The sequence below is a fragment of the Scyliorhinus torazame genome, chromosome 11 (genome assembly GCF_047496885.1).
Source record: "Scyliorhinus torazame isolate Kashiwa2021f chromosome 11, sScyTor2.1, whole genome shotgun sequence".
NCBI lineage: Eukaryota > Metazoa > Chordata > Chondrichthyes > Carcharhiniformes > Scyliorhinidae > Scyliorhinus > Scyliorhinus torazame.
In genome coordinates, this window is record NC_092717.1 from 193,060,796 (window position 1) to 193,087,186 (window position 26,391).

At 46.0% G+C, this 26,391-nt stretch overlaps 1 protein-coding gene across 3 annotated transcripts in view; it reads right to left on the reverse strand.

Annotated features, from left to right (window-relative positions):
- Positions 1–26,391, reverse strand: part of LOC140385748 (corticotropin-releasing factor receptor 2) — a 391,042-nt gene that overhangs the window by 50,148 nt on the left and 314,503 nt on the right. For all 3 annotated transcript variants that reach the window (XM_072468214.1, XM_072468215.1, XM_072468216.1), the window contains 3 exons: positions 19,311–19,464; positions 12,313–12,373; positions 1,302–1,374 (listed from right to left, as the gene is read on the reverse strand). In XM_072468214.1, the coding sequence (XP_072324315.1) occupies positions 1,302–1,374; positions 12,313–12,373; positions 19,311–19,464 (288 nt within the window). The remainder of the gene's footprint in view (positions 1–1,301; positions 1,375–12,312; positions 12,374–19,310; positions 19,465–26,391) is intronic.

Below are 26,391 nucleotides of genomic sequence, written 5' to 3' on the forward strand. Positions count from 1 at the left end.
AGAGCCGGTGCAGACTCGATGGGCCGAATGGCCTCCTTCTGCACTGTAAATTCTATTCTATGATCTATGATGTATATGTACATCATCCTGGCAGTTCTATACCAAAGAGCTGGCACAGGATTCTTGCCTTTCGTTCATTTTCTCTCTTCCTTAATGTCCTTCTTCATGTCCTGGCAAAAGGGTAAGTATGAATAGCACAAACAACTTTCCACCTTTTCTTTGAGAATTTATTCCCCTTTATGACAACCCCCTTTTTATTGACCCATCCCTTAACCTGAATACCAATTTGCATTTATTTGAGACTTTTTATCGAGCAAAACATTCCAAAAGAATCATCGAATTTAAAGTGCAGAAGGAGTCCATTCATCCCATCGTGTCTGCACCGGCCCTTGGATAGAGCACAATACTCAATCCTAGCCTCCACCCTATCCCCGTAATCCAGTGACCCCACTTAACCTTTTTGGACACTTAAGGGCAATTTATCATGGCCAATCCACCTAACCCGCACATCTTTGGACTGTGGGAGGAAACAGGAGCACCCGGAGGAAACACACGCAGACACAGGGAGAACGTGCAGACTCTGCACAGACAGTGACCCAAGCCAGGAATCGATCCTGAGACCCTGGAGCTGTGAAGTAACTGTGCTAACCACTGTGCTACCGTGCTGCCCATAATCAACAAAGTGGACGCTAAGTAAAAGAAGGAGCCATTTAGGAGGGTGTTCAACAACGAAAGACATGTCAGGGAGCGACAGAGGCTGCTCCAAAACGGTGCTGAGTGGATCACCAAGCCCTACGACAAACTGGCACAAAATGACTTTAAAATGAAACATGCAACTCTAACCAAGAGCGGAGGGCCGTTAAAACTCTCAAAGTTAAAGTGGAACAATGTAACATGGGGAAACTTAAAATGCGGACTTATTGCAGTGTAAATAAGCTTATCCATGGAACGGAAATACTATTTGCACATACAGGCAGTATTTGCATTTGTTCAGAATCTTTGAGAAACAAATTATACTAACAGAGAAAATCAGTCCCTAGATACCATATGTGTGATGACTTATTTCCCAGCAATCATACCCTCATCTTGGATGAGCAGAAGGCTCTCAGAAAAAATCCAACACAAATTAATTTGTACAAACATTGCAGTTAAAAGTGATAATAAGACTCATTTTCGGAAATTGCGCTCCGCTCGAGTCAAAAGGTCAAGGTGGGCAACGCGACTATTTCCATATGCCAAATAAGGCCCCTAAATTGTTGCACAATCCAATCGAAGCTACACTACTGTATTTACACACTTACCAGCAGTACAAGTATCACTGGACCCTGATAGATGTAGTCTACATATTTCCCTGGTGCGTTTGAAAACCAGCATCTGGAAACAACAAGATTCATATTAATTGCCACTGGCTTTGTTCCAGCACAATCACTGTGTTGGCAGTCAGAGTTATTCAGATGATTTACAAGTAGCAATTTAAAAATAAAATGACACAAAGTTAAAGGTGATAACAGAGAAAAAGAAGCACGAATCATTTCCTGTATCATAACTTATGTAATGTCCCCAGGTACTTTAATATACACAAGTGGACTTTCCGGACGAACTTTGTCAATGTAGCTGAAACACTTCAAATAAATCCTTTTCACCTTTCAGTTACAATGACTGGCAGATATTTGACTCAATTGCAGCTACATAATATGCAGAGCTCCCTGAAGTAATCTCATTGGTGAAGGTACCATCTGATTTTAAGCTAAGCGAGACGATTTAATGTTTGTGCTGTTAGATCATGCAAGTTAGGGCAGCAGATGGGTTGCTATATGGTTGACCTAAAGTGCGTTTAGGATGGGCAGAGGAGAATTCACCCAGAAACCCTGCTTCGGACCCCTGTAAGAAAGTTAACATGTGCGTGGCGGGTGGAGAATAGGATTGGGCACATTTGTGATGACCCCATAGTCAGTTATAGCGAGACCACCATCTGGATGCACACATGAAGAATCATGGCTGGGGTTTACCGCAATTAAGAGACAAATACTGCGAGAAAACTGCAAAAGAGAAAGAAAAATTGATGATGCAAGAATCAAACCATCACCTATTAAATGGGCATTTGTAATTTAAGTATTTGATCATATCAACAACTGCTTTCCTTTTCCCAATATTTGACGTATTCCACTGGACAGGTCACATTAAAATCAGATTTTTTTTCATAATGGGTTGTTCATCTCAATTTAATAATGTTTGGATCCTGTTGAAGGATTGGAACAAAGAAACATTTAGCTAAAACCTGCAAATGACACACTTCTGTTTCACCTTTTCTCTATCTTAGAGGTTTGAGGAAGAAAGATGGTATGAAAGGCATGCCACTGTACCTTTCGGATCCCCTAACCTCCTCTTGTTTGTTGTAACAAAGGAGAGAAATACAACATTTTTGAGATAACTTTTCCTCTCCTCTCTTTTTCTGAAAGCTCGCTAGGTATGGTTCAATGTGCATTGACCATCTTGTTGTTCCTAGTCTCTTGTTGTGGAAGTATTGGCTTCATGAAATAGTGTTTGCATTTCAATAATACTCCCTTGTGTAGCCACCTGGGTTGGCCACTTCCCGACTTAAAATGGAGAACCACAAAGGCTGAAGGGAAATTCAGCCAACACAGGCAAAGACTAGCAAATACAGAAATCATGTGTATTGAAACCTGTAAGAAACCGACAGCACTGAAACCAGCAGCCATCTGCATAGCAATGAGCAATTCCAAGGCACAATTGCAACAGTTAAGGTGAATAAAGCCAAGCCAGACTCCTCGGCGCCAGCAGGAGCCAAGACAAAGGAAGGCCAACGGACATTTAGTGACTGCCCAGCGATCAGGGAACAACTCCAGTATTGGAGAAATCGATCCAAGTGATCGGAACGCAGTCCCATCACTTGGAACCAGGTACAGGGTCTGCCCCGAAGGGCGGGAAGCCCCTGGGGACTATAAAGTAAAGCCCCCAAGTTCAAATCGTCCTTCTTGGCAGGGTCACTCAACAACGCGAATCAACCCGAGAGTGAACTGCCCAAGCGGCCATGCCAACCAAGTAAGTCTCCAGTCAACGCTCGCTACGAGATAAGCGCTCCTAGCTACAAGTCCATACCAGCTTTTGAATCCTGCAGACTCAGGACCTGAACGAAAGGCCATTTGTTCCCCTGACCTGGTGGGCCAGTTCCGAAGCTAAGTATTGGCCTTTCAGTGATAGGAATAGTCTAGAAAGTAGAGTTTATGCATGAGTAGTGATTGACTGTGTATAATAAATGTGTTTTGATTTGAATCTTACTAATTGGTGTGTTGAGTTATTGATCAGTACTTGAACATGAACCTCGTGGCGGTATCATAAAGATACCTGGCGACTCTCGAGCAAAGGTTAAAAAATCAGAGCAAATTACGATTTAAGAGCCAAGCAAAAGTTAGCAGCACTTGGATAGGAAGTGCTTTGGAATGTCGAGGATGTGAAAGATGTCACAGAAAAGCCAACAATTCCTCCTTCCTTCCTTTCCTCAATCAGGTATCTATCCACTATTTTAATGATGTGGAGATGCTGGCGTTGGACTGGGGTGAGCACAGTACGAAGTCTTACAACACCAGGTTAAAGTCCAACAGGTTTGTTTCGATGTCACGAGCTTTCGGAGCGCTGCTCCTTCCTCAGGTGAATGAAGAGGTATGTTCCAGAAACACATATATAGACAAATTCAAAGATGCCAAACAATGCTTGGAATGCGACCATTAGCAGGTGATTAAATCTTTACAGATCCAGAGATGGGGTAACCCCAGGTTAAAGAGGTGTGAATTGCATCAAGCCAGGACAGTTGGTAGGATTTCGCAGGCCAGATGATGGGGGATGAATGTAATGTGACATGAATCCCAGGTCCCGGTTGAGGCCGCACTCATGTGTGCGGAACTTGGTTATAAGTTTCTGCTCGGCGATTCTGCGTTGTTGCGCGTCCTGAAGGCCGCCTTGGAGAACGCTTACCCGGAGATCAGAGCTTGTTGGGGCACAGTTAGGAAAGAATACTGCGTACAGCTCCATTCACAAGGCTATAAAAAGGATATTGAGGCACTGGTGAGAGGTGCAGGGATTTACAAGGATGACACTAGAAATGAGTGGATATACTTATTCGGGGAAGGATTGACATGCAGGTCTCTTTTCTCTTGAAAAAAAGGTTGAGGGATGGCCGAACAGAGATATTTAAGATCTGTAAACATTTTGTTAGAGTGGAGACAGAGAGGGCATTTCCCCTTGTGGGAAAGAGAATAAATAGAGTCCATCAATAGTTAACACACCAAGAAATCTAATAGCCAATTTCGCAAAAAACTTTCCCCAACGAGTGGTAAGGATGTGAAAATTGCTACCACAGGAAGTTGAAACGAATAGTATATTTACATTTCAGGGGAAGACAGATTGAGGAAAAAGGGAATAGATGGTTACAGTGGTAGATTTAGATGTTCAAAGGTGAGAGGAAGCTTGAGTGGAGCATAAACACCAGCATGGGCTGGTTGGGACGAATGTTTCTGTACAGTATATCCTATGTAACATTCAGAATGTGTTGAGATTATTTTTCGAGGAAGAGTGAATGAAGCCAGATTCATTGGAAACAGCGTGGCAATGAACATAAATGCAAAATACTGCAGATGCTGGCGATCTTAATGAAGGAACATTGGAGCAGGTGTACGCCTAACTGGCTTGCCCCTTAATCTGACACTGTGTCCACTGTTTCTAGATTCCCCCCCGTCCCCCGCCCAAGGCCAACGGCAGCATTCTTTCTTCATCCACCCTGTCCAGCCCCTAAGAACTTTGTAAATTTCAATGGGATCAGCTCCCTTTCTTCTAATCCTTCTTTTTTTTTATTATCACAAGTAGGCTTACATTAACACTGCAATGAAGTTACTCTGAAAAACCCCTAGTCGCCACATTCCGTCACCTGATCGGGTGCGCGGAGGGGGAATTTAGAATTCTCAGCTGGCACGAGAATTGAACTTTCCCTGCTGGCTTTGTTCTGCATCACAAACCAGTTGTCTAGCCCACTGAGCTAAACCAGCCTGAGAGAATATACAGGCCAATCTCCTCAATCTTTCCTCATCGGACAGTTCTGGTATCCCAGCAATTAGTCTGGTTAACCTTCACTGCACTCCCTCTATGGCAAGGAACCTTCACTGCACTCCCTCAGATGTAAAGGTGTTACAGTTAAATAAAGGTAACTACAGGGGCATGAGGGAGGAACTGACGAAAATCGACTGGGAGCAGAGCCTCGTGGGAAAGACAGTAAAACAGCAATGGCAGGAGTTTCTGGGAGTAATTGAGGACACAGTACAGAGGTTCATCCCAAAGAAAAGAAAGGTTATCAGAGGGGGGATTAGGCAGCCATGGCTGACAAAGGAAGTTAGGGAATGCATCAAAGCAAAAGAGAAAGCCTATAATGTGGCAAAGAGTAGTGGGAAGTCAGAAGATTGGGAAGGCTACAAAAACAAACAGAGGATAACAAAGAGAGAGATAAGGAAAGAGAGGATCAAATTTGAAGGTAGGCTAGCCAGTAACATTCGGAATGATAGTAAAAGTTTCTTTAAATACATTAAAAATAAACGGGAGGCAAAAGTTGACATTGGGCCGCTCCAAAATGACGCTGGTAATCTAGTGATGGGAGATAAGGAAATAGCCGAGGAACTGAATAAGTACTTTGCGTCAGTCTTCACAGTAGAAGACATGAGTAATATCCCAACAATTCCGGAGAGTCAGGGGACAGAGTTGAATATGGTAGCCATCACAAAGGAGAAAGTGCTCGAGAAACTAAGAGGTCTAAAAATTGATAAATCTCCGGGCCCAGATGGGCTACATCCTAGAGTTCTAAAGGAGCTAGCTGAAGAAATAGTGGAGGCGTTGGTGATGATGTTTCAAAAGTCATTGGAGTCAGGGAAAGTACCAGAGGATTGGAAAATCGCTGTTGTAACCCCCCTGTTCAAGAAGGGAACAAGGAAAAAGATGGAAAAATATAGGCTAATTAGCCTAACCTCGGTTGTTGGCAAGATTCTAGAATCCATTGTTAAGGATGAGATTTCTAAATTCTTGGAAGTGCAGGGTCGGATTAGGACAACTCAGCATGGATTTAGTAAGGGGAGGTCGTGTCTGACAAACCTGTTAGAGTTCTTTGAAGAGATAACAAATAGGTTAGACCAAGGAGAGCCAATGGATGTTATCTATCTTGACTTCCAAAAGGCCTTTGATAAGGTGCCTCACGGGAGACTGCTGAGTAAAATAAGGGCCCATGGTATTCGAGGCAAGGTACTAACATGGATTGACGATTGGCTGTCGGGCAGAAGGCAGAGAGTTGGGATAAAAGGTTCTTTTTCGGAATGGCAACCGGTGACGAGTGGTGTCCCGCAGGGTTCAGTGTTGGGGCCACAGCTGTTCTCTTTATATATTAACGATCTAGATGACGGGACTGAGGGCATTCTGGCTAAGTTTGCCGATGATACAAAGATAGGTGGAGGGGCAGGTAGTATGGAGGAGGTGGGGAGGCTTCAGAAAGATTTAGACAGTTTAGGAGAGTGGTCCAAGAAATGGCTGATGAAATTCAACGTGGGCAAGTGCGAGGTCTTGCACTTTGGAAAAAAGAATAGAGGCGGGGACTATTTTCTAAACGGTGACAAAATTCATAATGCTGAAGTGCAAAGGGACTTGGGAGTCCTAGTCCAGGATTCTCTAAAGGTAAACTTGCAGGTTGAGTCCGTAATTAAGAAAGCAAATGCAATGTTGTCATTCATCTCAAGAGACTTGGAATATAAAAGCAGGGATGTACTTCTGAAGCTTTATAAAGCATTAGTTAGGCCCCATTTAGAATACTGTGAGCAATTTTGGGCCCCACACCTCAGGAAGGACATACTGGCACTGGAGCGGGTCCAGCGGAGATTCACACGGATGATCCCAGGAATGGTAGGCCTAACATACGATGAACGTCTGAGGATCCTGGGATTATATTCATTGGAGTTTAGGAGGTTGAGGGGAGATCTAATAGAAACTTACAAGATAATGAATGGCTTAGATAGGGTGGATGTAGGGAAGTTGTTTCCATTAACAGGGGAGACTAGGACCCGGCGGCACAGCCTTAGAATAAAAGGGAGTCACTTTAGAACAGAGATGAGGAGAAATTTCTTCAGCCAGAGAGTGGTGGGTCTGTGGAATTCATTGCCACAGAGGGCGGTGGAGGCCGGGACGTTGAGTGTCTTTAAGACAGAAGTTGATAAATTCTTGATTTCTCGAGGAATTAAGGGCTATGGAGAGAGAGCGGGTAAATGGAGTTGAAATCAGTCATGATTAAATGGTGGAGTGGACACGATGGGCCGAATGGCCTTACTTCCACTCCTATGTCTTATGGTCTTAAATATATCCTTCCGTAGGTAAAAAAAACAAACTCTACATTATAGTCCAGGTGTGGTCTCAAGGCTCCATAAAATTCAAGCCAGACATCTTTACTGCTGTACTCAAATCTCTTACGATAAAAGGCAACATACCAACAGGAGCTGGGTTAACAAAATTAGAGCACATGGAGAGGGATAATACACTGGCATGGGCTGAGGATTGGTTAATGGACAAAACTGAAAGCAGGACTAAATGGATCATTCTTAAGTTGACAGGCTGTGACCAGTGGGCCCCAGCTATTCACATTTTATGTCAACATACCCTTCCTTTCTTTTTTCTTTTTAAAAATAAATTTAGAGTACCCAATTCATTTTTTCCAATTAAGGGGCAATTTAGCGTGGCCAATCTACCTAGCCTGCACATCTTTGGGTTGTGGGGGCGTGACCTATGCAAACACGGCCAGAATTTGCAAACTCCACATGGACAATGACCCAGAGCCGGGATCCAACCTGGGACCTCGGCGCTGTGAGGCAGCAGGGCTAATCCACTGCGCCACTGTGCTGCCCCAACATACCCTTCCTAACTGCTACTTGCTGCATCTGCAAGTTATCTTTCAGTGATTTATGAACAAGGACACCCAGCTCCCTTTGCAAATCAACACTTCCCAGTTTCTCACCATTTAAGGAATACTCTGCACTTCCATTCCTCCTACTGAAGTATACAACCTCACACTTATCCACAGTATGTGTCATCTGTAAATTTGGAATGATTACACTTGGTCCCCACATCCAACCCATTGACATCGATTTTTAACAGCGGGGCCCACTAGTCACATCCTGTCAACCTAAGAATGATCCATTTATTACTACTTTCTGTTTTGTCCATTAACCAATTTTCAGCCCATGCCAGTGTATTATCCCTTTTCATGTACTCTAATTTAGTTTACTCAGCTGTTGGGACCTTCTCAAAAAGTCTTCCTAAAATCCAAATACACCACATCCACTGGTCCCCCCTTATCTATTCTGCAAGTAACATCCTCAAAATACTGCAACATTTGTTGAACATGATTTCCCTCGCATAAAGCCATGTTGACTCTGCCTAATCAAATCATTATTTTCTAAATATCAAGTTACCACATCCTTTATAATTGATCTCGTATTTCTCCTACTAATGACATCAGACTAACAAGTCTGTAGTTCTTCATTTTCTCTCACATTCCTTTCTTGAATAGTTGGGTTACATCTACTTTCTTCCAATCTAAAGACACCATTGCAGAATCTATGGAATTTTGAAAGAGGGTTAATTGTGCATCCACTATCGCCTTAGTCACCTCTTTTAGCACTCTGGGATGTGGGTAATTTGGTCCCGGGGATTTACCAGCTTTCAGTCCCATTAATTTCTCTAGTGCGACTTTTTTAAACTAATACTAATTTCTGTCAGTTCCTCATTCTTGTTAGTTCCGTGGTTCTCTAGTGTTCCTGGGAGGGTTTTTGTATATTTCTCCATGAAGACAGACACAAAGTTGGTATTCTGGAGGGAAGAGGACAAAATGGGCCAAAGAAACGTCTTTACAAAAACATCTTTATGGTGCCTTTCCTGTAGAAAAATGCTTCAAGTGGCTTCTCAGAGGGGTATTCAGAAAAAAACTTACACATAGAAATTTAGGTGAGAGTCATCACACTGGCAAATTTGGTGCAAGATCAAAGGAAATATTTTCACTAAAATGTCCACATGTGTGTGGTAACGCCTTTCGTTTGCAACATTTCTATTGGCCCATCAACTGCCTCTGTGCTTCCAGAATGCTTACTCAATATCCAGTCTTTTATGAGCTGCAATCTCTTTCAGTAGACATTGGAGAGACTAAAGTCATTGGTGGGTGAGGGGGATGCGGGGGGTTCGGTTTCTGTGGAGTCCGTGCTTTTCTCTATATATTTTCTTTACATTGGGGTACCCTTTAAAAAGGGCATCCGGATCTTTTGAAAGCCGATGTTGCTGGTGGTGCGGGCTGAACCACAGCCATTGACGTGATGTCGTGGGGCCTGCCTTGTGGATCTCTTTCTTCCCCAAAGTGTTCAAAGATTCAGCAGGAAAAGTCAGCACCACAGCCGACAGGCTACACACCGCTTTTGCCGCCTGGGTTGACACTGAAAAAAATCCACCCATCATCATTTGCCCTGCCACAGACTCATCGGCAGAGTTTTGCACTGGCGGAATCTTCCATCCCAAGAGGCCCACATGGTGAAAGGTGCAAGTCTTGCAAAGGACTGTGGATGACATCGGCGGGACTGGAACACACCACCGCCGTTCTGTGGCCGGAAAATATGCTGCTGGGCGGGGAAAGAGTGAAAGTCAAACCCGAGATCATCTTTACCAATGATTCCATGCCCCTCCCAGACCACTTCTCAGGATGGACCTGACTGTTCACAAACTTGCCATATTATTTAACCCTGAGGCAACTTTCTAACCTCATAACAAAGCACTTTCATATTATCACGCTCTCCACCATCCTTGCCTCGTTCTCATCCTTTCCTTTATCACCCTGAGATGAGACCATTCAAATTCTCTCTTGTCCTGTCTCCAAACATTATTTTTAAATTAGCTTCAACTGCAGTTCATCCAAAAATTTGTTGTCCCCCATCTTGCATCAAGTCCTGCTCACTTATCATCCTTCTGCTTTCTGAGATACATGAGCTCCTAATTTAAAATTCTAATTGCTTGTGGTTTAAATATCTTGAATGGCCTCCGCTCTATCGCTCAAACCCCCTCCGCATCCCTGCAATCCACCCAGAACTATCTGTTCTTCCAATATTTAGCTCTTGAGCACCACCCCTCTCTTCATCCCTCCAATGTCCAGACTCCACACTCTGGAATACTCTCCGTAATCACTTCTGCCTCTCCACAACTCTCTCTTCCATTAAGACCACTTTTGAAACCCGTCTCTCTGAGCAACTATTTAGATCCCCCCTCCTAATATCTACTTTGTTACCATCAAACACCACCCCTCCCTTAACAGATTAACTGGCTGTTTATCTCATTGCTGATTATGAGATGCTGCCACATAACAACAGCTGATTAACCCAAAATAATGATAGTGATGAACGCAATAAGACGTTTGGATGATGTGATAAAGTGCCACATAAATCCAACCTTGTAAATTACAAATTTGACACACATGCGTGTATCTATATCCTCAGTAATTTCAGGTGCCAGTGTTTGAATATTCAGAGCATATATATGTGTACATATGCACGCATATGTAAATGCAGCATTTGTGTGGCTGGCTTGCTAGGCCGTTTCATAGTGCAGTTCAGAGACCATCTGATTACTGTGGATCTGGAATCACATGTAAGCATAACCAGATACGTACAGCAGGTTTTTCTTCCTGAAGGATGAGAGAAGTAGATGGGTTTTAGAAGCAATGGTAATTTTATGGCCACCGTTACAGAGGCTAGCTTTCAATTCCAGAATTTTATCAATTAATTGAATGCAAATGTGTATATGTTCATATGTAAGTACAAGTATAGATGTTCGTATGTGCCTGTCTGATGGAGGCAGGAGCTTATTTCCCTTTTCAAACTCCCAAACTGAAATCAACTCATCAAGTCCAATCAAGGAATGAGAAACTGGCACATTTTATTGTCAATGCTGACATTAGCTGCCCTGATGGTAAATGTAAAACTGTACCAGAGATTAGGAAGATCGCAGGTTTAATCGGAAATATGTGTTGTGTTAGCAAATTTCAGTCAACATGTGCAACCTCCTTACATTCAAGCCCCCCAAAATATCAGCAGGACTCTGTTCCTTGAGGGTAGAGGACTCCATCCATCAGTGGGGTTCTCGATTCTTCATTATCTTCGTAATTTGATTAGAGTAAATAATTTCAGTTAAAGGACCAGTATCAAGCTCCACAAGTTTTATTTTATACTTGGAATTTGTATCAGTCGACATAACAGATGGGATTTTCCATTTCAGTGCTCCTTTTGCATCGCGGGAGTTTGTTTCAGGAAAATGGACAGCACAAGCTCAATGATTTTCTTATTGTTAATTTTAATGTCAGAATGCTTACTCTTGTGTGAAGCATTGTGCACATATTTGCACACACTAGAGAATATCCTCCAAATACTGACACTCAGAAACATCCTGTTATTATAGACTAACAGTCAAGAACGTCATCTTAATACTGACAGTTAGTAAAGAACATCCTATAAAGACTGATAAATAACCTAGGAACATCCTGTAAATTCTGACACTCAATCAGGAAGATCCTCAAAATACTGACACTCAATCAGGAACATCCTGTAAACACTGACACTCAAGTCAGGAGCATCTATAGATTTTGCCACTAACCCACGGACATGCTGTAAATACTGACACATAGCTGGTGTTGGGATTTCAGGATTTTGACCCAGTAACAATAAAGGAATTAATAATCATTTGGGCAAATACTCAGAGGCTAGTAGCCAACTCTGGAACTATAGTACAGTAAGAGAGTCTATGGCCTGCATCCTCACAAACTCCACAGATCGATCGTTCTGACCTTATCCAGTTCCAGAACTTGTGTTAAACAATATCATGATCCTTGCTTTTTAATTTTTCCGCTGTCTCACCCTGTCATTTTTGAGAAAAACTTCTCAAGTTCCTCCTGTCCTTTGTTCCCTTTCAAATGCTGCTTTACCTTTGGATTTTTTTTCTACATTAAAAAGAACTACGTCAATAGAATTCACTATTGCTGCTGTTGACTGTGCTTTTGATCTCTTTCCCCCATTTAGCTCTTATTTCAAGACCTTGGAAAGGTCAGGATTTAAGTCTTCTAAGAAAGCAGGGAGGTTTGACAGCCTTATTTTTTTTTTTCTTTTAGTTTTTCTCACCTGAAAAAAAATCCTCAAAACAGGAATATATAACTCGCAAATTCACATGACATCTTAATGCACTACTTACTGTTCATTTTCATAATATAACTTTCCGATGGCCCAGGCTACAATGATGGGACAGGGGACACCTGTGGAAGAACAATATCTCTGTCAGTTTAACTGAATGAATGTAGTTTTGAAAACGGAACTTGGCTGCAGATTTAGGATCTGCAGAGCTCCTGTGACAATCAGAAACTCTGCTGGTGTACATAATAGCTATTATCAACAAAGTGTAATATAGAAAGTGTTACAGGGGTTAAGAGTAACACCTACATAAAATGCATATCATCTGAAAACATTTTAATACCTGACAAGTGTGTGCCCGTGTGTGTGTTTTAGGTCTTAGATCTAGTACTAGATAATCAGAAATTTTACTCCATTTAAATATTGAGACGGACGATCTTGTGGCAGAGTGGGCAATGCCTCTGGGCTGGAACCAAGCCCCACTCCAGGATTTGATGATCATGGAAGACGCAAACATAAAATAGCCAAACAGGTTGAACATCAACCTGTAGACCCTTTCACGATGACGGTACGAGTGGGAGGGCCTCCTGGTCAGCCATGCTTGATGTGGAGTGGTTCCCCTCAAATTATGGTCTATGGCGACAGGCTAGTGCCACATTCAAGGAAAATCTAGGTACAGCAACAGATGTAGCATGTGTTTTGTCTGCATCATTTGCTGCTCACTGTGGGAAGACAAGAAGAAATATTTGGAACATTGAACCTATTGTTTTCAGATTGTGATCCTTTTGCTGCCAACTCCATCCCTCTCCCTGGTGACAATCCGAGAATAAGCACTCTGTTTGCAATCTCAGTGTCACATCTGGGGCGAGATTCTCCGACCCCCCGCCGGGTCGGAGAATCGCCGGGGGCTGGCGTGAATCCCGCCCCTGCCGATTGCCGAATTCTCCACCACCGGATATTCGGCGGGGGCGGGAATCGCGCCGCGCCAGTTGGCGGGCCCCCCCCCCGCGATTCTCCGTCCCGGATGGGCCGAAGTCCTGCTGCTAAAATGCCTGTCCCGCCGGCGTAGATTAAACCACCTACCTTACCGGCGGGACAAGGCGGCGCAGGTGGGCTCCGGGGTGCTAGGGGGGGCGCGGGGCGATCTGGCCCCGGGGGGGTGCTCCCACGGTGGCCTGGCCCACGATCGGGGCCCACCAATCCATGGGCGGGCCTGTGCCGTGGGGGCACTCTTTCCCTTCCGCCTTCGCCACGGTCTCCACCATGGCGGAGGCGGAAGAGACTCCCTCCACTGCGCATGCGCGGGAATGCCGTCAGCGGCCGCTGACGCTCCCGCGCATGCGCCGCCCGGAGATGTCATTTCCGCACCAGCTGGCGGGGCACCAAAGGCCTTTTCCGCCAGCTGGCGGGGCGGAAATACGTCCGGCGCGGGCCTAGCCCCTTAAGGTTGGGGCTCGGCCCCCAAAGATGCGGAGGATTCCGCACCTTTGGGGCGCCGCGACGCTCGACTGATTTGCGCCGTTTTGGGCGCCAGTCGGCGGACATCGCGCCGTTTCCGGAGAATTTCGCCCCTGATCTTGAATTGAGCTCACAACCTTGTATTTGCACCCATGTTTCCATCTCTAACGTTGTTGGACTCCACCCTGTCTCAGCTCAACTGCTGTTGAAACCTTCATCCATGCCTTCATTACCTCTAGACTGACTATTCCAACATAATCGTGGCTGGTCTTTCAGATTCTGCCCTCTGTAAACTGGAGGTCGTCCAAACCTCTGCTGCCTGTGTCTTAAGGGGCTGTTTAGCAAAGGGCTAAATCGCTGGCTTTGAAAGCAGACCAAAGCAAGCCAGCAGCATGGTTCGATTCCCGTAACAGCCTCCCTGAACAGGCGCCAGAATGTGGCGACTAGGGGCTTTTCACAGTAACTTCATTTGAAGCCTACTTGTGACAATAAGCGATTTTCATTTCAACTCACAGAGGGTACAATTTCCCTTTCACCCCTGTGCTTGCTGACCCAACAATGGCTACCAGTCAAGCAACACCTTGATTTAAAAATTCTCATCTACGTTTTCAAATCATACCATTGCCTCTTGGTAATCTCCTCCAAACCCAAAACTGTCCGAGATATCTGTGCATCTCTAATCCTGTTGTGCAATTACTCAACGATTGGTGGATGTGCCTTCAGTTGCCAACACCTCTGTCTCTGGAATTCCCTCCCTATATCACTCCGACTCTCTATCTTGCTTTTCTCCTTGAAGATACTTTTTAAAGACTTCCGGTGACGGCGGGCGGGAGGCGGCCGCACAATGGAGAGCCCCCGCTCGGGAACGGCAATTTCGGGGCTTTAAGCCCGGTCCAGGGTCCGCGGAGGCGGCAGAAGAAGGGAGAAGGCACGGAGGAGGCACCGAGAAGACACAGGAGGGAAAAAAACCCCAAAGAAAAATGTTGAGGGTGAGCAGAAAAACGGCCGAAAAAAACCAGCTGGAGGTCCGTCGGGGAGTGGAAAGGTCATCGCAGGGTGACCAGGAAAAATGGAGGCTGGAGCACCAGGGAAGGCCGCACTACTTACGGCTGAAGAAATAACCAAGGTGATGGCTGCGGAATTTGAAAAGCAGTTGGCGCAGATTGCAAAATGCATGGAGATGGTGAGGAAGGAGATGAGGGAGGCTTTGAGTGTGCTGGTGGAGGAGGCGGATTCCCCGGTGAGGACGGAGGTGGCGAGCACAGTGGCGGAGGTGCGAGAGCAAGGGGAGGCGCTGAAGGAAGTGAAGGAGACGTTATTGCAGCACGGTGATCAACTTGCCTCGATGGGGAAGGTGATGGATACTAACAAGGATCTACGAAGAAAAATGGAAGACCTGGAAAACAGATCCAGGCGACAGAACTTGAGGATTGTGGGGCTGCCCGAAGGAGTTGAAGGACCGAAGCCGACTGAGTATTTTGACGCGATGCTGGCAAAACTACTGGGGGAGGGGGAGGACCCCTCCCGATATGAACTGGATCGGGCTCATCGGTCGTGGAGGCCTGTACCAAAGGCGAGTGAGCCGCCAAGGGCAGTGACTCTGTGCTTCCGTAGGTACAGGGTGAAGGAGAAGGTCCTGAGCTGGGCCAAGCAGAAGCGGGTGGTGCAGTGGGCTGGAGCTGGTATACGTGTATACCAGGACTTTACGGTGGAGCTGGCAAGGAGGCGGGCTGCCTTCAACCGGGTGAAGAGGGCACTGTACATTAGCAAGGTGCGGTGTGGCATTGTATATCCAGCGAAGCTGAGGGTGACTTACAAGCTCAGGGACTTTTATTTTGGAACGGCGGAAGCAGCGGAGGAATTTGCGAAAACGGAAGGACTCTGGCAGAACTGACAAACTGAGGAATGGCCATGTGCCGATGTAACCTCATGACTGTATTTTCTTTTTTTTTGTATCACTGCGCGCGGGTGTAGAGATTAAAGAAGCCAAGGTGGTATATATTTGGACAAGGGAAGGGACGGGACTTTCACTCAAAATGAGAGTTCTTTGGGGTGTAGGTGGATAGGCGGGGTTTGTGTGCTAAAAGGGGATCTTTGGGCTTTCCTGGGGCCGGGCAAGTGGGAAAGGGACCCGGGCGGGGGCCTCCACGCTGGCCGGTTTAAGCCGGCCAGTGAACGGGAGTGAGGTGGGGGAGGGGCTGCGGCCATCGGAGCCTGGCAGAACAGGGTCCGAGTGGTCTAGCCGAGGTGGAAAGTTGGGGGGGAAGGAACCGAGGGTAGGGGGAGGAGTTTTACAAGAGGCAGTGGACGGGAGGAGCTGGAGACCTGGGATGGGGGTGGTGGGGGGGGGGGGGGGGGGTGGGGGGAGCTGTGTAAGATTAAGGGTGACTACGGGTAATCCCTGATTTATTTTTGTCATTTGTTTCTGTAAACATGCGGGTTGAGGTTTGGGGGTTGGTGGGTAAGATGGGATCGTTGTTGTTATTATGGGGACTGACATATCTTGCTGATTATTGTTTATCGTTGATGGATGTAAATGTGGGAGAAAATGTGAAAATGGAGGAGAATAAAAAAAAATGTAAAAAAAAAAGAAGATACTTTTTAAAACCAAGCTTTTGGTCATCTTACCTAATTTTTCCTGAAGAGTAATGGGTTAATTGCTATGTTAATGAGACAATGATGTTAATGATGATATGAGCATGACCTCAGGGTCAGTTGACCAATAGGCTCCAAGAGAGCAAGACACAGAACAGACTGCATTCATGTGCTTACTTTGTAAATAGCAGAAATAAATTGTTTTTAGAAAAACTATGTCCTAACAATACAGTGCAGAAGGTGGCCATTCGGCCCATCGCGTCTGCACCGACCCACTTAAGCCCTCACTTCCATTCCACCCCCAGAACCCAATAACCCCTCCTAACCTTTTTGGACACTAAGGGCAATTTTAGCACGGCCAATCCACCTAACCTGCACGTCTTTGGGCTGTGGGAGGAAACCGGAGCACTCGGAGGAAACCCACGAAGACACGGGGAGAATGTGCAGACTCCGCACAGACAGTGACCCAGCGAGGAATCAAACCTGGAACCCTGGTACTGTGAAGCCACAGTGCTAGCCACTTGTGCTACCGTGTTGCCCTTCATCTTCAACCTCTCCCTATTCCATTCCGAAGTTCCCACCTGCTTCAAGAGGACCACCATCATACCAGCGACAAAGATGAATCAGGCAACATGCCTCAATGACTGCTGTCCAGTGGCCTTGACATCTATCATTGTGCTTCGAGTGGTTGGTCATGTGACATATCAACTCCATACTCCCAGAATACCTTGATCCACTGCAATTCGCATACTGGCGCAACCGGACCACAGCAGACGCCATCTCCCTGGTTCTGCATTCATCCCTAGGGCATCTCGACAACAAGGACTCCTACGTCAGACTCCTATTCATTGAATACAGTTTCACTTTCAACAGCATAATCCCAGCCAAGCTCATATCAAAATTCCAAAACCTAGGCTTTGGCTCCTCCCTCTACAACTGGATCCTCAATTTCCTGACCCATAGACCACAATCAGTAAGGATAAACAACAACACCTCCTCCATGATAGTCCTCAATACCGCGGCCGTGCAAGGCTGCATACTTAATCCCCCACTATACTCCCTATACACCCACGACTGTGTGACAAAATGTGGCTCCAACTCCATCTACACGTTTGTTGATGACATGACCGTGGTGGGTCGGATCTCAAACAACGATTAGTCAGAGTACAGGAGCACGATAGAGAACCTAGTGGCCTGGTGTAACAACAATTTCCCTCTCAATGTCAGCAAATCTAAGGAGCTGGTCATTGACTTCAGAAAACAAAATATCATACACACCCCTGTTTGCATCTGCGCCGAGGTGAAGATTCCTAGGTGTGCACATCACCAACAATCTGTCCTGGTCCACCCACGTCGATGCTATCACCAAGAAATCACACCAGTGTCTATACTTCCTCAGGAAACTAAGGAAACTTGGCATGTCCACATTGACTCTTACCAATTTTTACAGATACACCACAGAAAGCATCTGATCTGGTGGCATCACAGCCTGGTATGGCAACTGCTCGGCCCAAGATCGTAAGAAACTACAGAGAGTCATGAACACAGCCCAGTCCATCACTTAAAACCGCATCCCATCCATTGACTCGGTCTACACCTCCCACTTTCATGTATGGAACGATCTGTCTAGACTGGACACAAAACAATAATTTTCACTGGACTTCAGTACACGTGACAATAAATCAAATCAATCATTCAAATCAAATATCTCAACGTACTACACCCAACATCCTCGAAAGCAAACAAGGCATTATTTTACACTTGGACGATTTGCGCGTCCACGGTGCTACTAAAGAAAAACATGACCATAGAATCCGGTGGATTTTCAAGTGTTTGAACATGTTCAAATGCGAGTTTGGAAAACCGCCATCAAATTTTTAGACTACATTATACACCAAAAAGGGATAATGGTAGGACCCTGAAAAGGCCATGGCAATTAAAGGATTTCCAGAGCCCAAGGGTGTTGCTGACTTACAACAATTTTTAGGCATGGTCGATCAGTTGGGGAAATTCATCCCAAATCTGTCTGCCATCAAGAAACCTTTACGAGGCCTGCTGAGAAAAGGTCAGCAGTGGTATTGGGGAGTCGAGCAGAAGAATGTATTTGATAAGGTTAAACATTTGCTCATCACTTCGGATGTGCTTGCACATTACGATCCCAAAATGCCGACAATAGTGGCATCAGCGATGTGACTTGGAGCCATTGTGTGACAGATCCAGGAGGACAGCAAGAAAAAGATGGTTTACTATGCCTCTCGGATATTGATGGAATTCAAAGAAATATTATGTATATTGAAAAGGAGAGAGTGGTGATGACATTGTCAAAACAATACTTAGCATTCTGCAAAGGAATAGAATGGCCCTGATAACCCAGAAACTACAAGGAGACAATCACTCCAGTATTATCATGGTGATACTGACGACACAGACTCTGCTGCAAACACCTCAAGAAATGATGCTGAACTCCAGGAACTGGGTGTACACTAGCACGCCAAGTCGAGAATACTTCAGATGAGATCAGGGGGAGTCATCAAAGCACCAGACAGGCTCCCGGTGAGGTTATGACTTTGGCAGATGATTGTGAGAATGTTAGTTTTGTGTATAGTTTAACAAAATTATGTTTTGAGATTATATTGGGGTGAGATGTAGACTAATGGGTTAATGTTTATGTGAATGAGACAATGATGTTAATAAGCTTGACATCAGGGTCAGATGACCAAGAGCAAGACAGAATAGACTGCGCACATAAAACCATGTGCTTACTATAATCTTAAAAATAATGCAAATAAATAAAACTATGTACCAATAATCACAAGACACTCATAGAATAAGTGAAATAAAACATCTCCTTACATGGTTCAGTGTCATACTTTGCATTATAGTGCTCCTGCTAAGTACATTGGAGTGTACTAAAGGCACTATATAAATTGAAATGGATGTTGTTGTTTGGCCAACAGCATTTGTGTGATGGTTACTTATTAGTCAGATATAGAAAAGTCCCTGACTTACACCATCCAATGAACAGGAATATCCATTTTCGTAGTTTGTCTGTGGAGTAGGTCATCACTATAGCTGTATGGAGATAACACCCCTCGACAAACATCCAGAAGAAATTGGTCACCACAAAGTAGTTGAAGATAGTGGTGATGAGACGACACCAGGCCTGAAAGTGAAGATTAAATATGTAGTTACACATATTCATTTATATAAAAGAATGAGTACAATATTGCAGGGTAAATGTTGCAAGGCCTTGTATTCATCATGGAAGCTCTATTTAAGTGAGATAAAAATGAGAGAATCGGGGACAGAAGTGAGAACACCTACTTTGCGTTACACCCTATAGTGCTGCAAACTGAGTTTAATGTCCCATCCCATTCTCCAATCTGCATGCTGTGAGGTTCACCTGGCAATAGTTCCTGTCAAAATATTGCTTAAGATATGTATTTCCTCTTGGATCCGTCCTGCTTTCCCACTTCCCCTGCACCCCCTCCCCCTCCCCCCACCACACAATCCTGACCTAGTAATATTCTTTTCTCTGCCTCTGAGAATATTGATGCAATTCCACTTGGAGGAAGCACTGAAGGTGGCAAGGGCACAGAATGTACTCTGGATGGTGGAGCTTCAATATTCATCACCGCTAGACATAGGTGCTTGACTGTTTCTCTCGCAGGTGGTGAGGGGACCAAAATAAAAGGAAAAACATACTTGTCCTCATTCTCACCAACCTGCTTGCCACAGATGCATCTGGCCAAGACAATATCGTAGGAGTGACCACCGCACAGTACTTGTGGAAACAAAGTTCTGTCTTCAATTTTAGGATACCTTTGTCACGTTGTGCAGCACTAAAAACAATGCTAAATGGAATAGACTCCAAACAGATCTCGCAACCCAACCCGAGACGCTGTGGGCCATCAGCAGCAGCAGCAGAATTGTACTTAATGATGATCTGTAATCTCATGGCCCAGCGGATCCCTCACTCTACCATTACCACCAAGCCAGAGGATCAACTCTGGTTCAATGAAGAGTGCAGGAGGGCATGCCAGGAGGAATACCAGGCATACCTGAAAATTAACTGTCAATCTTGCAAAGCTATTACAAGGGCCCACTTGCATGCCAAACAGCATATGCAGCATGTGACAGACAGAGCTGAGCAAATCCACAACCAACGGATCAAATCCATACTCTGCAGATCTGTCATATCCAGACATGAATGGAGGTGGACAATTAAACAACCCACTGAAGGAGGAGGCACCACAAATTTCCCCACCCCCAATGATTGAGGAGCCTAGCACGTCTGTGCAAAAGATAAGGCTGTAATGTTTGCAACAATCTTCAAATGTTGCAAGTGGATCCGTCTCGGTCTTCTCCAGAGGACGCCAGCATCACAGATGTCAGTCTTCAGCCAAGTTGATTCACCCCACGTAATATCAAGAAAGGGCTGAAGGTACTGGATACTGCAAAGGGTATGTGCCCTGACCATATTCCGGCAATAGTACTGAAGGCTTGTACTCCAGAACCTGCCGCACCCCAAGCCAAACTGTTCCAGTACAGCTACAACATTTGCATCTACCCGACAATGTGGAAAATTGTCCTTTATACAAAAGACAGGACAAATCTAACCTGGCCAATTTTCACCCTGTCAGCCTACTCTCAATCATCGGTAAAGTGATCGGAGGGGTCATCAAAGTGCTATCAAGTGGCACTTACTTCCAAAACCTGCTCACTGACGCTCAGTTTGGGTTCTGCCAGGGTCACTCAGCTCCTAATCTCTTTACAGCCTTGGTTCAAACATGGACAAAAGAGCTGAACTACAGAAGTCAGTGAGGTGAGAGAGACTTCCCTTGACATCAAGGAGTCGTCTCAAAACTGGATTTAATGGAAATCAATGGGGTCATACCTGGTGCAAAGGAAGATGTTGGAGGTCAATAATCTGTGCTAGCGCAGGTGTTCCTCAGAGTAGTGTCCTGGGCCTAACAATCTTCAGCTGCTTCATCAATGACCTTCCATTCATCATTAGGCCAGAAGTGGGAATGTTTGCTGATGTTGGCAGCGGATAGCACTGCTGCCTAACAGCACCAGGGATGGGTTCGAGTTCGACCTTGGGCGACTGTCTGTGTGGATTTTGCGCATTCTCCCCGTGTCTGCATGAGTTTTCATCAGATGCTCTGGTTTCCTCCCACAGTATAAAATGTGCCGGTTATGTGCATTGGCCATGCTAAATTGTCCCTTAATGTTCAAAGGTTAGGTAGGGTTGCAGGATGGGGATGGGGGTGGATTGGGCCTAGGTGGGGTGTTCTTTTGAAGGTTTGGTGCAGACTCGATGGGCCAAATGGCCTCCTTCTGCATGGTAGGCATTCTATGATTGCCCAATTTTCAGCACCACTTGCGACTCCTCAGATACTGAAGCAGTTCATGTCCAAATGCAGCAAGACCTGGACAATATACAGGTTGTGCTGACAAGTGGCAAGTAACATTCATGCCACAGAAGTGCCAGGCAATGACCAGCTCCAACAAGAGAGAATCTAATCATCTTCTCTTGACATTCAATGGCATTACCATCACCGATTTCCTCACTGTATATTTCGTGGGGGTTACCATTGACTAGAAACAGAACTGAACGAGCCATAGTAGCACAGTGGTTAGCACAGATGCTTCACAGCTCCAGGTCCCAGGTTCGATTCCTGGCTTGGGTCACTGTGTATGCGGAGCCTGCACGTTCTCCCCGTGTCCGGGTGCTCTGGTTTCCTCCCACAGTCCAAAGATGCGCAGGTTAGGTGGATTGGTCATTCTAAATTGTCCTGAGTGTCCAAAAATGTTAGCTGGGATCACAGGCGACGGGGATAGGGTGGAGGTGTGGGCTTAAGAAGCGTGCTCTTTCCAAGGGCCGGTGCATGCTCGATGGGCCGAATGGCCTCCTTCTGCACTGTAAATTCTATGATTCTATGATATTAATACTGTGGTTACAAGAGCAGGCCAGATGCTGGGAATCCTGTGAGTAACTCACCTGCTGATTACCCAAAGCCTGTCCACCAACAACAAGGCACAAGTCAGGAGTGCGATGGAATAGTCCTTCTTGCTTGTATGAGTGCAGGTCCAACAACACTCAAGAAGCTGAACATCATTCAGGACAAATCAGCCTGCTGGCACCCCATCCACAACTATTCACTCTCTCCAGTGTGTGTCATCTACAAAATGCACTGCAGGAACGCACTAAGGCTCCTTAGATAGCACCGTCCAAACCCACGACACTACCATCTAGAAGGACAAGGATAGCAGACACATGGGAACACCACCCCGAGAAATCCCACTCCAGGTTACTCACCATTCTGATTTGGAAATGTATTGCTGTTTCTTCGCTGTCATTGGGTCAAAATCCTGGAACTCGCTCCTGAACAGCGTTGTGGGTGTACCTACACCACACAGACTGCAGAGGTTCAAGAAGGCAGCTCAGCACCACCTTCTCAAGGGCAATTTAGGCTGGGTAATAAATGGTGGCCTCGCAGTTGGGCATGAGGCTGTCTGTCATGTCGTGCTGGGCTGGGCTGGGTGGGGGAGGAAGCTGGCTGCCAGGCCAGGCTCAGTCAGGAGAAGGCTAGTTGCAAGCCTGGGCTGAGTGTAGAAGAAGACTGGATGTTGTGCCAGGCTGGGATGTTCCACTCCCGATTGCCTCAGGCGCGTTTAGCGGTGGGAGTGGAAAATATCACGAAAACAGCCAAATTGTGTTTTACGTCGACATAAATGTGTGATGCAATTGTACCTTCCACCCATCAGTGACGGGTATTTCCCGATGTTCAACGTTGGGAACATCATTTACATTCATCAACATATCATTATCAGGCCTCCACGCCTGAATCACCCACTCTGTCAGAAAATCCATTCACGACGGCGTGAGAGTAGAATGGCGCGAATCATGCCTGGTCTCCCGAAGCGTGCACCTGGCGAGCAGACCTCCCTGGAGAACTCAAGTGAATGCATCGCTCAGGAGGGAAGAGGGTCATACCAGGGCATTGTCACCAGCACCGTAGGACAGCACTGAGGCCATTTTGGGGGGGGGGGCGAGGGGTTGGATTCATATGCTGGACTACACAGTAGAGAAAGCTGCCAGCTGCCATTGTTATCAGTGTCTTCAACGACGCTTTTCTTGCCCGCAATCGGCCTTTGCCTCTTTCTGGGAAAATCTCGCCCTTGCATTTTACATAATATAAAATCCAAACACAAAACAAAGAAATGCTAGAAATGGCGGGTGAGGCAGCATCTGTGCAAAGAGAAACCAACTTAACATTAACTTAGTTTCCATCTTCACAGATGCTGCCTTGAGTATTTCCAGCATTTTTTGTTCTTTTTGTATACCCAGCATTATTTTGGGTTTTACATAACATCTTTCACAGCGCTACACCATCTTATATCACATTTATAACCGCTGAAGTACTTTTAATTTCAAAGTGTACTCACTGTTGTAACCATAGAACCACAGGAGGCCATTCAGTCCATCCTGTGTGCACTTGAGCAAACTGACCCCATTGCACTATTCTGTAGCCCTGCATCTTTCCTTCAAGTATTTATCCAATTTTCCCAGCATGAAGCACAAAAGGTAGACTGAATTTTTGTCGAGAAAATTCCTGGATCTCCAAGCACTATTCTGGATAAAATTATCAATTTTAATTCTGGGCAGGCAAGTGTTGACAGGGAGTCAGGCCCATGGTCCCCAGAAACAGTTTGGAGGCAGGCAGGGGCTGCCAGGTGTGGAGGAAGGCTGTGCAAAAGACCAGCCTTGGTGATTTGACACTTTGTTCCAGCTGCAAAGCAATAAAACAATCCTCCAGCCCACACCTTCCTCACCTCCCACAACCTCTCCATGCCCCATTCATGCCAGCCCATGCCACCTCATGCATCACACCCATCCCCCATATCAATCTATGTCCCTTTACCAACCCACAGCATTCCCATACTGTCCATGTCAACCTACGCCCCTCCACCCAACCTCATGGTGCTTTATAACCCCGATGTAAACTTAGTGCAAACTCTTCCCAAACCACGCCCCTTACACCCTACATGCCAACTTACCCAGTATCCACTATGGGCAGGCCTCAGGACTCATGCTGAGAGGGAATAAAATAAAGTTCTAATTGTCTATTGATACATTCTTTAATTTAAAAAAAACTCTTCATTGATAAAACCCATTCATTCCATTTAAATTCTGACAATCACTTCATCCCATGTAACAATAGACATTTGTACTCACAGGCCTATAACAAATACTTTATCATTTGGGACTGTCAATAATATTATGAACTGACAGGCAATCCAATGTGATAATGACAGGTGTGATATCAGCCATGAAGCACTAATCCTATCATGATAACCCACAAGCCTATGTAAACAGACAGTGAAAAAGCAAGCTTTGATTTTTTAAAATACTTGCGGACTGGTCCAAAGATGTGCAAGATAGGTGGATTGGCCTTGATAAATTGCCCTCAGTGTCCAAAAAGGTTAGGTGGGGTTACTGGGTTACGGGGATAGGGTGGAGGAGTGGGCTTAAATAGGGTGCTTTTTCCAAGGGCCGCTGCAGACTTGATGGGCCTAATGGCCTCCTTCTGCACTGTAAATTCTATAATTCTATGAATTTGACAGTTCCACTCAGCTTGACAGTTCCAATGAGTTTACCCACTTTTATGCACGTTTATGTCCACATCCCAGAGGACACCACCTCTCCCAAGGAAAATCTACCTCTCTCAAAGAGTACTTGATTTGTGCAAAGAGCACATTTTTCAAAACGGCATCTGACCTCCCCATCCCTGGACCTATCCAAAAGAATATCCTACATCTCCAAAGAATTCTACTAACTTTAATTGTTCAGATCCAAAATGCACATTTTGGTGTTTTGGACATCCCGCTGGTGAAAATTCGATCTGACTGAAGCCAGCTGTGTTTTAATGGGTGTGGTAGTATGCATTAGGGGTCATGTGGGACTGTGAAGCCGTGATGTCATTGGCTGACAGATCCCGGGTCCTGGTTGGCCGTTGACCTCTAGCTCCGCCCTGAAGGCGGAGTATAAGAACCAGGAGTCCTCCCCCGCAGGCCAGTCTGCTACTGAACTGCGGGGGAACAGTCACGCTTAATAAAGCCTCATCGACTTCACTCTATTCGTCTCTCGGAGTCTTTGTGCGCTACAATTTATTAAGCGTGCCTAAAGGACTATGGAGCTCAGGATCATCCCGGAATGCCTGAGGATCAGCCCCCACGCAGCGAACGCAGCAGCAGCTTTCAAGCACTGGCAGACTTGTTTCGAGGCCTACCTCAGAACGGCCCCCGGCCGGGTCACAGAAGACCAAAAACTACAGGTCCTGCACTCGAGGTTAAGCACGGAGATTTTCTCTCTCATCGAAGACGCAGAGGATTTCCAGACGGCGTTCGCAGCACTAAAAAGCATCTATGTTCGCCCAGTAAACCAGATCTACGCTCGCTATCAACTCGCAATGAGACGGCAAAGTCCCGGAGAATCGATAGACGAATTCTACGCCGCGCTACTAATTTTGGGACGGGCCTGCAGCTGCCCGCCGGTGAACGCAAATGAACACACGGACATGTTAATGCGCGATGCTTTTGTGGCAGGTATGAACTCCTCCCAAATCCGCCAAAGACTTTTAGAAAAAGAGTCGCTAGGACTCTCAGAGGCACGGGCCCTAGCAGCCTCCCTGGACGTGGCCGCGTGAAACGCCCGCGCCTACGGCCCCGACCGCGCGGCAGCCCATTGGGCTCCGTACGCACCCGTCACGACAAACCCACCCCCCCCCCCCCCGACTCAGACGCCAAGTCACACTGGGGGAGCCCGCTGCTATTTCTGCGGCCAGGCTAAACACCCCCGGCAGCGCTGCCCGGCCCGCGCAGCGATCTGTAAGAGCTGCGGGAAAAAGGGCCATTTCGCGGCTGTGTGCCGGTCCCGGGAGATCGCCGCTGTCCCAGGAGAACAAGGAGCCCTGCAAGCCTTTTACGCTCCCCAACCCCCCCAGCGCCCCATGTACGACCCGCAGGCGCAACCACTTTGGGTCCCGACCACCGCTGTCCCCGGAGAAGAGGGAGTTCTGCGCGT